Source organism: Eucalyptus grandis, chromosome 6 (assembly GCF_016545825.1).
Source record: "Eucalyptus grandis isolate ANBG69807.140 chromosome 6, ASM1654582v1, whole genome shotgun sequence".
Lineage (NCBI taxonomy): Eukaryota > Viridiplantae > Streptophyta > Magnoliopsida > Myrtales > Myrtaceae > Eucalyptus > Eucalyptus grandis.
Genome location: NC_052617.1, coordinates 45,905,492 through 45,916,122, shown reverse-complemented (window position 1 = coordinate 45,916,122; position 10,631 = coordinate 45,905,492). Strand labels below are relative to the sequence as shown.

The 10,631-nt window shown below is 40.8% G+C and overlaps 2 protein-coding genes across 3 annotated transcripts; both read left to right on the top strand.

Annotated features, from left to right (window-relative positions):
- Positions 1–544: 544 nt before the first annotated feature.
- On the top strand, positions 545–4,395 carry LOC104450256 (uncharacterized membrane protein YuiD). 2 transcript variants are annotated; one of them, XM_010064736.3, is made up of 5 exons: positions 545–845; positions 1,438–1,594; positions 2,222–2,272; positions 2,976–3,068; positions 3,997–4,395. In XM_010064736.3, the coding sequence occupies exons 1-5, from the start codon at positions 700–702 to the stop codon at positions 4,051–4,053; spliced, it is 504 nt and encodes a 167-aa protein (XP_010063038.1). In that variant the 5' UTR covers positions 545–699; the 3' UTR covers positions 4,054–4,395. The 2 variants fall into 2 exon arrangements, with proteins under 2 accessions (XP_010063038.1, XP_018732209.1); XM_018876664.2 differs by having other exon boundaries at positions 712–845; positions 1,358–1,594.
- Positions 4,396–6,064: 1,669 nt separating this feature from the next.
- On the top strand, positions 6,065–8,686 carry LOC104452117 (alpha-1,3-arabinosyltransferase XAT3). The gene is made up of 3 exons (XM_039316183.1): positions 6,065–6,392; positions 6,505–6,612; positions 7,309–8,686. The coding sequence occupies exon 3, from the start codon at positions 7,371–7,373 to the stop codon at positions 8,187–8,189; it is 819 nt and encodes a 272-aa protein (XP_039172117.1). The 5' UTR covers positions 6,065–6,392; positions 6,505–6,612; positions 7,309–7,370; the 3' UTR covers positions 8,190–8,686.
- The last annotated feature ends 1,945 nt before the right edge of the window (positions 8,687–10,631 follow it).

Sequence of the window (10,631 nt, the reverse complement as noted above, 5' to 3'; positions counted from 1 at the left end):
CCAATAAAAGGAAAAAAAATCAAGTATTAATGATATAGAGGCAATGTTAGAGTAATTCGGAAAATAAAATTGATTGGACATCACAACTCAGTCAAATTTGGGAAAATTGAAAGATGGTAAATGTGCCGCACGTGTACCAATTTAGGTTTTTTATGATCGAAAAAAATTAATTTAGAATAAATTTATCGTAAATATATCAACTTGAGGTAAATTTGTCATAAATATAAGTTAGAGGTAAATTTGTCATAAATATATCAGTTTTGGGTTTTTAATGATATTAAACTTATGAATTTTCACATGACTTGCCACGTCAGCAACCACATCAGCAAAATTAATGGAAAAATCGAGCGGAAGTTAACGGAGGGTAGATCTGTCACATATGTACCAGTTTCAGTTTGGGGTTTTTTAGGATATTAACCATTTTCAAAACAAAATAAGATTTCCTGGAAGACTCTTTGGACCCGGGTTCTTTAATCCCTGACTGACACAACAGAAAAGCGTCCAATTAACGAGAGAGAAAGAGAGAGAGATTGGGAGGAGGTGGAGGAAGACGAGGAAAGAGAAGGAGTGGGGGGAAGCGTCGGAATCCAGCTGACGGCGTGACGCCCTCCACTCTCTATCTCTCTCTCCGCAACTCCGTCTCTCGCCCCGTCCGTCCGCTGGTGGGGCACCGCGCGTCGTTCGACCGGCGAGATCGCGATGAACGAAGTGATCACGGCCTCCGACGCTTCGTCGGCCTTCCGATCCGCGTCGTCGCAGCCGTCGCTCGTCCCTCTGAACCCGCCTCTCCTCTCCGCTCTCCTTTCCCTCGCTCTCGCCCAGTTCCTTAAGCCCTTTACCTGCTGGTAAGACAGCCTCTCCGCACTCTTGCTCTTCTAGCCCTCCGTAACCGAATCGTCTCGGATTCCTTCTGTGGAGTGCTGAGTGCTTGATCGAACTCGCCGCGTTCCCTCTTTGTCGCTCGTGCGCACGTGCTTTTGTTCGGTGGTTTGTGTCGAGCTCGGAGTAGCCGAGGTCGTTAGGTAGCTGGTTCAGATTTGTTTGAGGTTATCGGGTGCTCGAATGAGTGGGAGCGGCTTGATGAGATTATCACGGGCATGTTTAGTACTCTGAGGATTCATATTGCTTTTCTAGATTCCAGCGTTGCGGCGTCCGGCATTTCTCTTGCCTTTTTTTACATCCGAGCGTTGCTGAATTAGTGTTGATCAATGATTATGCGGTGGTCTAGAGAGTCGAGCGCAGGAAAGCCCTCTAGAATATGTTGAGTTTAACTTTGTCAAAGCAGTCTGGCAAGTGATTTTGTTTGATGTCCTATTCTATTTTGTTGACTTTATCTTATTTTGTGCAAAAATTACAGGTTTTGTCTCGTTAAGAGGATTTTTGGGCTCTGTTTCTCTTCCCAATTTATTGAATTCCATGACCCCATTTGATGTGCAGGCTCAAGGAGAAGAGATGGAACTCCAGAAAAATGCTTGGTTCAGGTGGAATGCCATCATCGCATTCGGCTACTGTTACGGCTCTTGCTGTTGCGATTGGTTTACAAGAAGGACTCAAAGGATCAGCATTTGCTATAGCGGTGGTCCTGGCCTGTGTTGTATGTACTTGACAACCAGGTCTTGTTCAGTTTCTGGTGATGCATGCTGTAACAGTGCAAACAATTGGAAGCTTCAATCTCATTTAACTTGTTGCACTATTTTTAAAAAAAAAATTGTAGTCAGAACAACTGCTGGAGGACTTTTTTAGCTGAGTCCTGTTTAATTTTACATCATATCAAATGAGCAATGCTTCATTTCTTTCAGGATTCTTCAGTTTGCTTGTTCAGCTGCAAGCCTCTGTTTTATGCAACTTTTGCTTATACTATGTTTGTTTTAGACATGGCTATTGCCATTAACGTCAGTTCATAAAGAGAAGGAGAAAAATTGGAAGCATTTGTTACCTTTGAACTTGTGCTTGTCAGTCTACATATATCGAGCTCAACTGTTAGGGCTGATAGCCTGATAACTTACCCATCCTCACCCTGCCACTGAGGGTTTTGGCTGTGTGCATGGAAAGTCTGTTTTTTGGTCTTCGGAGATTTTTTTTTTTTTTTAAGGGGTTTGGGGGGGGCAGGGTTCTGTTTGTCATTCTTGCATGTGTTGCACATTTCTTTGGAGTTGAGCTTTTTGAAACATAATGAGTTCTAATTTATTAGCCATATAACCATCACTACAATCATTTACAGGTTATGTATGATGCTTCTGGTGTAAGACTTCATGCTGGTCGGCAAGCAGAGGTAAGTACATGTGATCCAATTCACAGTACCTTATTCTCATAGAATCTGGGGTGGTATTGGTATGCTCTTTTGTTCTCAGGCATTTTTTTTCTGTGGATTCTCCCTTTCATCGCCAATCTCAGCCTATCTTCTGTGGAAAAAGTGGAGATAAGGTCTCGTTTATTGTAGTCTTTAGTCACTGATCTGAGACCATCGGCATAGTCCACTAAAGTCCACGTGTTAACTGTCTCTAGTTGCTTCAATTGTGTCGTATTAATAGCTATATGCAATGCTCTTGTCTGTGATCTGTGGTTCCAAAAGTCCAAACCTTATGTATGGAATGGAATCAAGCCCTAAACTTTTCAATTTGGTTCAATTTAGTCAACATTTTTTTAAAAGAGCAGTTGAGTCATTATAATGAACATATCTAATTGTCTATGTGTTCCTTAAAGATTGCCTATACGGCATCCTTAAATTGCACTTTAATAAGTTTGAGGACTTAATTGTACTTTTCAGCAAAGGTTTAGGACTCGGTTGCCCTTTTGGTAAAGGTTTAGGACTTTATTAAACCGATTGAACAGTTTGGGACTTGATTGCATTCCGTACATAAGGAGGAAGACTTATGGGGCAATTTTTCAGTGATAAATGTGTGGGCGATAGATTAACTTGGTTATCTGCCCTCTTGTCTTGCCATTGGATCATAACTGTGTCCTTCTTCTTGCAGTTGCTAAATCAAATTGTTTGTGAACTACCCCCAGAACACCCTGTCTCCAGCATTAAACCCTTACGAGACTCACTGGGACATACGCCTGTTCAGGTTTGATGCGCTTTCTTTTCATGCGGAAATTGTTTAAAAAATGAGGCCATCTGTGTTTGTTTTGGTAATGATTTGATTCGTTCGTGAATACTATTGAACACTCTGAGGCACTAAAATTTGGAGCTTAATACTGTTTATCTGAGACCATATTCATAATTTTTTAAAGACCATATTCTTTGACAAGATTGCATGCGGCAAAATTACCATTTTTAGATTTGGAACTTTAAGGGGACAATTCTATCTGACATTGAACTTGTCCAGTTATGCCTCAATGTGAATGAAATTTCTTTTAGTTCTAGGACTGTTCCTGTAATATTCTATGGAGAAATCTGGGGACAATGTGTTTCATAATAAGGTCTACATGGTATCGTGGCAAATAATTTTGTTAACTATACACATAAGATGTGTTCCTGTTACCCTTCAAATAAAGTAATATAAAATGCTGTACCAAACTGCTTGCCAGTAGCCTTACAGCAGAAGACACTATGACTGATGAGAAGAGTTAAAATGTGGTTCTAGAGCTGTAAGGTTACATATAAAATTTCATAACTATTAATGAAGCTATGCTTTTTAGATAGGACAAAGGGCTTTTTAGGAAGTAGATTTGTTATATGAGGCTTTATATGTGTCATCATGTCAGAAGTTTGATGTTTCAATCGAGTACATTTCCTCCTAAAACGATATATTTCAGCAACAACATCGTGGCTGTGGCAGATGCTTACTTGTTTGTACTAGGAATCGTCTCTTGTTTTTCAGTTTGAGTTGTTCGTTTGCTGTGCTCAACTGCTATTGTATTCATTAGAAACCATCCGTCCACTGAATCACTCTACAATTGAGGAGGTTGATATCTTATTCGTGGCAAAAAGTAAAAGCTTGGTCTTGAACACGTGATAAGTTATTTCTTTTACTTTGCTTTGTTTGTCAACAGGTTGTTGCAGGTGCCATGTTAGGATGCATTGTTGCATATCTAATGAGTTCCAGCTGACGAATTGGCTTGATACAGGACAAACTTCTGTTGGAAGTTGATGGTGTACTTAAACAAACGCTCTAAATTTTGACAGCAGTTGCCAACATTTGTTCGGATGAACAGGAATGGGTGAATGCGAATATCTTCCTTAACTGAAAAGATCTAATTATAGTGATTGTTTAGGGTGTTTTTAATGTGCAAAATCCCAAGAGATGGGCCCGTCACATGTAAATTTGGTAGCAATATGCGTTTGTTATTTCCTGTATGTGCTCTTCTAATCACAATCTGAGCTGACCAAACATAGTTTTGTGCTCCGTTCCATCTCGATGAGTGTAAACTAGTTACACTTGAGAAGCTGAATTTGTCATGAAACAGGTCACTCCAGTGCAGCTAATTCCTGAGAACACTAATGATCCACCGACCTGCAATATCACTAACTGTGATCTTCCTATCAGGATTCATAGGAAACGCATTCCATGAGTTCAGTGAAATCATCATCCCTTTGCTCCTCACATGCTGACACTTCTGGTCGCAACTCAAATTCATCATGACCGATTACAATTAATGGTGGCTCAAAAGATACAGGAGACTTTTGAACCACTTGTCCAGCTATAAAGCTCTTGATTAGTGGATGGACGCGTTTGCTACTTTCCTACAGCAGTTGTGGGACTTTGGTAACATAGCGATCTAGCAATAAATTCCAGCGATGTCCCCGAAGGACACACTATGCACGAATTCAGGCAGTTCCATGGAGAAACCTACGGCCTGAAATCAAAAGTCTGCAGGAGATAGAAAAGGGGCAAACCCCAGTTCTGATGCTTGTTGCACGATGCGCAACAAGGAAAAATGAAAGATTCTGTTGCGGAATTGGCATGAAAGTGGTCAGGACATTGCCTGATACAATGTCGGATCTTAACCAGTTCACCAAGATGGTAAGTTCATGCAGTGTAAGGGTAGGAGTTCATGGGGCAGGGCTCCCAAATGAGATCTTCTTGCCATACGGCGCGGTGGCGGTGCAGGTGGTGCTGCTGGGATAGGACTGGGCATTGGCCACCTATTATGGAGTCCCCTAGACCACTGAGGATATTCAATATCTGGAGTACAAGGTAGAGCTAGGGAGAGCTCTCTGTCGGAAATATACAGTCTCAATCACCTGGTGATCACCGATCCCGGGTCGATCTACAGGAAGGGAGAACACAATGCGGTCAGGGCGGTGTACGTGGACGTGAAGAGCAACTTGGCTAGATTCAATGAGACACTTATGGAAGCAATTTGGACGCTCCGTAACTTTAGTTTATATTAATTGTCTTTGCAAAGCAGAAAGGCAACATTGTTGGATTTCTGTGGTTTTTCTTGCGATCTTCTCTTTGTTTTTTCCCATAAACTTTTGAATTTTTTTCCACACTTTTCATATTGGTTTAATCTATCAGTACAGCAGCAATCCCTGTCTTTACTTTCGAAATAACCATAAATTTCCGTTCCGGCTCAATGTTATTATGAACGTGGATCTGGTCCCGTTGTTTTCTTTTGCTACTTTATATTTTTATCACGTTCTCCAGGGCCTAATCTTTCTTAACAAATTCTCCTTTTTAATTGTCATAGCTATAAACAAACAGAGCCAATGTCTCGATTATGATGCGGTTAAGACAAAAAAGATGGAGAAGAGGCGATGAACCATCTAGCGTCAAAAATATTTGAAAGTGATCCGTTCCATGATGCACGGGACAAAACACGGAATGTCTCGAGCGAATTCGAACACGACATGATGTAGTATGTTTGAACTCGTAGTAGATCGATATGAATTAATAAGTTTCCTACTTAAGATAATGATTCGAGCGGTTGAATAAAAGGTCATGGCAAAATTTGGTGCTAATGCATATTTACTCGAGCCTCTTCCTCGGGATAGAGATACAGTAGCAGACTTAAACGTAACTCGAGGGAAAAGTCCAGCTAATTGAGCACATGAAAGCAGACAAAAGCTTGCTTGGCACCGTTTATTAAAAATAATCAGGCTGACCACCTTAAATTAATCTCCTCATTTCTGCTTTGGGACTTGCTTTATAAATAAAATACGATGCTCCAACTAAAGCTTCTCTGTCATATCCCCAGGAAGTCTTACAAGACTGCCTGTTTGCACAGGAAGACGTGCAAGAAACTTTAAGAAAAATGAGACACCTTGACCCCAGTGAATCGCTCATTTCAGGGTTTCATCAGAAAAAATCCACGGACTTGGCTCAGTATTTTAGTTTGACGGATTATGGGGAAGCAGTCGAAGCGCCCAGTGCTTGGAGCAGCATCAATGGCCTGTTTGCTGATTGCGGTTTCGCTCTATATCGGCCTTCTCGTGTTTCTTTCATGTAATCTCAGATCTCAGTTTGACTTCACTTATACTTCATCTTTTCACTGTCGCATATCAGGTTGCGCATTGATCATTGAAAGATGACTCCTAACCAGGATTGTAAATTTCAGGAAGGATTCAGATTGCAAATCAGAGGGGCAATAATGATTCCACAGAGGAAGATGAAGTCACTGAAGAGAGAGACGCTCTCAAGGATCTACTCAGAAGACTAGTATCAGGTTGGATTTTCGGCTGATGCATTTCTATGCTCATCTCAAAATGAAGTCAACATTTTAAGGGTGCTTTGGTAACCAATCAATTCTTTTTTATTTTGTTCCTTAGATGATTTGAGAGCATTTGGTAAACGTAAAAAATTTATATTCCCAAAATAAAAATGCATTTGGTACTGACTTATGAATTTCTTTAATTTTTAAAATAATTTTATTATATTTTTTTCTTTTCCTTTTTTTCGTTCTCTTCTTCTTCTTTTTCCTCTAGCCGGTCGTTAGACCTTGTCTAGCTGGTTGCCATGGTTGGGACCGGCTAAAGGAAGAAGAAGAAAAGGAAAAAGAAAGAAAGAAAGAGAAAAAAAAAACAGTTTGAGATTGATTCTAAAGTTGTTCCTAAGAGCAAAAAACAACTTTTTTTTTTTTTTTCTTTTTAATTTTTGATTCTGTTTCAAATCTATTCTTCAAGAACCAAATAGATGAATTTCTGGTCTTCTTCTGTTATGCGGAATAAAAGAATCGAATTAAGTATTGTTTGTCACGTTACCAAACATGTCCTAACATAAGTCCGTGGCAATGTTATTACTATCAAATTTGATGGAATTGAAGGACGGTTTCCTAATCGAAAGAATCCATCTTTGACCTCTGCCTGCTCGTCTATTTGTTCTTGTTTCGCTTACGGTAAATTGAGTTGACATCTTTGTGCAGGAGAAGAGAGAAACCAGCTTGAGTTTGAAGAGTTCACATGCCATTTCGACCTCCACACCGAAATGTGTCTCTCGGCAAAACCCGTGAGGATCTCCAATGGCGGCTTGACTGTTCACGTACCGTCCCATGGATCTCAGTTTGAGCGCTCAGTTCGACCCTACGCGAGGAGAGATGACGAACATATGATGAAACCAATCACTCGGGTGGAGATACTTCACGGGGACGTGGCTAATTTACCGCCCTGCAATTTCAGGCACAGCATCCCTGCAGTGATCTTCTCGACAGCCGTTACAGGAAACGTCTTCCACGAGTTCAGCGAAATCATCATCCCCTTGTTCCTCACATGCCGGCACTTGCGATCGCAGCTGAAGTTCGTCACCACCGATCGCAATGCGTCATGGATTCAGAAATACTCTGGGATTTTGAACCGCTTGTCCGATTACGAGGCTCTCAATTTAGACGATGGGAGTGTTCACTGCTTTCCAGGGGCAGTTGTGGGACTCAGGTACCACGACATTCTAGCCCTCAACACCAGCGACGTCCCTGCAGGATACTCCATCCGTGAATTCAGGCAATTCCTCAGAGAATCTTACGATGTGAAGATAAAGAACGTGCACGAGATTGAAAAGCTACAGAAGCCGATCCTGATCCTTATTTCCAGGAACCACACGAGAAAATTCCTGAACGAGGACGCTGTCGTGGAACTGGCACAAGAGTTGGGCTTTCAAGTGGCGAGGGCAGGGACTGATGCGATGTCGAATCTAGAGCTGTTGGCGAAGATGCTCAGTTCGTGCAACGTTTTGGCTGGAGTCACGGTGCGGGTCTTACTAATGAGATCTTTTTGCCAGACGGCGCAGTGGTATTTCAGGTGGTGCCGCTAGGAACAGACTGGGCTTCGACCACTATTTCAATATTCCAGCGACTGCAATGGATCTGCAGCATCTGGAATATAAGATAGAGCCCAAGGAGAGCTCCCTGTCCGAAGTATACAGGCTGGATGATCCAGTGATTGTCGACCCTGGATCTGTCTTTGCGAAGCTGGGGTACCAAGCAGCGAGGGTTGTGTATTTCGATGGCCAAAATGTGAAGATCAACCTGAACAGATTTAAGGACACGCTACAGGAAGCAATGAGACTTGTTAGACATTCCATGACTTAGGGCTGAGTTCATTGTCATTACGCAACAGAAGGCAGCACTGTTGGCTTTTCTGTCATCTGTTTCTGGACATACACCGCAATTTTTGGTTGAAGAAAAATTCTATTGCTTTGTATGCTACAAAATTTGATAACTCTTCATATTTGTAAACTGCGAATAAGGTTGGTATTATGCAAAATGTAATTGGTAGTAAGTCAGATTTACTTATTTTCAATAATCAATATTTAGGGCGCGTATGATGACCATTCTGTTTCTTTATATTTCTATTTTTTTCCTGATAAATAAATCCATTTGATAACGCAATTTAATAGTAAGTGGTTTCTTTATTAGACATTTTTTTCACATAATTTCAATAGATTTGACGCAACGAGGGAGTTTTCACATTGTTTTTAGCATCAAATATACTCTATTACAAATTTTAGATATAAAAATTTGGTATCGTTATTAAATGAATTTCTATCCTTAGAATTAGAAATTTTCTGCAGTTATTAAATGAATTTATGTTCAAGAAATAGAAATTTTAGGTCGTTATCATATGCATTTTCCTGCTCATAAATTCGTTTAGGGAATAGAAATAAAAAAATTTATTTTTGGCCAAAAATCTATTTCTAAAATAGAACGGTTATCATTCATGCCTTTAATTGATTGGTTCAAACTCAACCATTGTTTTAATAAATAAGGTCGTTTTATCCACTTTTCAAAGTCACAAACTCTTCTACGAGATTTGATTTAATTACCTTTTTTCCCAATCAAAATGCCATTAGTCTAAGCTAACAGAAGATGTATTTCACAACTGCGGTATTCCTCGTGAGTGAAATGTCATAAGTCCAGCTACAGTTTCTTAATCCTAGCCAGTGCCGTCGAAGTCTTTGATTGAAAAGAAGAGAAAACAGACTAAATGCCAGATAAATGCCAGAGACATTGAAAAAGAGTGAGATGGGTAACGTTCTTCTCATGTGGCTATTTGAATCAACAGGGAACAGGACTCGAAATGTTTACACTCGGTGACAGCTCAACCATCGTTTTCTCCGAGTTCCAATATACATTCCCTTTGCGAAATTGAAGGATACAGTTCCTGTCGTGCAAGTCCATTTCTAGTCATATTTGATGAATATCTCCAAGATGAATTTTATGTTTCTATTAGACATGAGATGGATAATATAAATCTGAATATTTGAAGGGGCAAACGAAGTACCGACTTGGAGGCGCAGAACGAATGGCAGAAAGACTGTCGGCATAGATTGAAAGGACCTTCCAGCAAGACTAGCAAGATTTAACGCCAATTTTCAAGCTGCGGTCTCCTGTCAGGGAATTTTCAGACAAACCGCGTACGTTCCTCTGCAAGACACCAAACGAAGCGAGTGCTTTAGATTCTGAAAGATCTGCCCTGATATCACTCCAACTCGTATTGATTCCACGTGCCATGAGAGCTGAAACCTTTCACTGCTCCAGGCTGCCCACGCCGGAAATGGTTTGATCTGCCTCCGTGAAATTCCACCTCGTACCTCGAGTTGGAATTAATTTCCCTCTCACAGTACAATGCTCCAGCGACTAGCACTGCTTTATGCAAGTCAAAAGGCCAGGAAATTTGGGAGCGGACATGGTAAGCTGCATTTATCTCGTTCGCTTCCTATGTTGCGAAATTAGCTATGCTTAATCGCATGTCCTTGTCCTTTCGAGATCTCCAAATGAGCTTTCCTTGAGAAATTTAAGTAACATTCATATCCTCGAGATCCGTTTCAATTTGTACACCTGCAGATGGTCACATTTCGAGCTTCTAAATTTCTTTGTTTTCTCCTAATGAAGCCGGATTAATGGACTAAACAAAAAAGTATCAAAAGAAGACAGAATCTGCGTTCTCTTTTTCCTCTCTTCTAAATTGAAGTTCCTTTGTGTATGCAGGAGAGGAGAAAAACCAGCTTGAGACTAAAGGGTTCACACGCCACTTTGACCTACACACCGAGATGTGTCTCTCAACTAAACCCGTTTAGGATCTCCAGTCTCAGCTTGACCATTCACTTACTGTCCAATGGAAACTCCATAAATGGGCTTAGTTCAACATCCTACAGGAGAAGACAAATTCGCCAGGAAACAGGTCACTCCAGTGCAGATACTTCGTGGGAACACCGATGATTTCTTGGCCTGCAATATCACCCGCGATGTCCCAA

What these genes read in the sequence shown, in the direction of transcription:
- LOC104450256 (XM_010064736.3), top strand. Translation starts at nt 700, where the DNA reads ATGAACGAAGTGATCACGGCCTCCGACGCTTCGTCGGCCTTCCGATCC. An exon ending in CTTAAGCCCTTTACCTGCTG is followed by an intron (nt 846 to 1,437) that starts GTAAGACAGCCT and finishes TTTGATGTGCAG; the next exon opens with GCTCAAGGAGAAGAGATGGA. An exon ending in ATGCTGGTCGGCAAGCAGAG is followed by an intron (nt 2,273 to 2,975) that starts GTAAGTACATGT and finishes TTCTTCTTGCAG; the next exon opens with TTGCTAAATCAAATTGTTTG.
- LOC104452117 (XM_039316183.1), top strand. Translation starts at nt 7,371, where the DNA reads ATGTGTCTCTCGGCAAAACCCGTGAGGATCTCCAATGGCGGCTTGACT.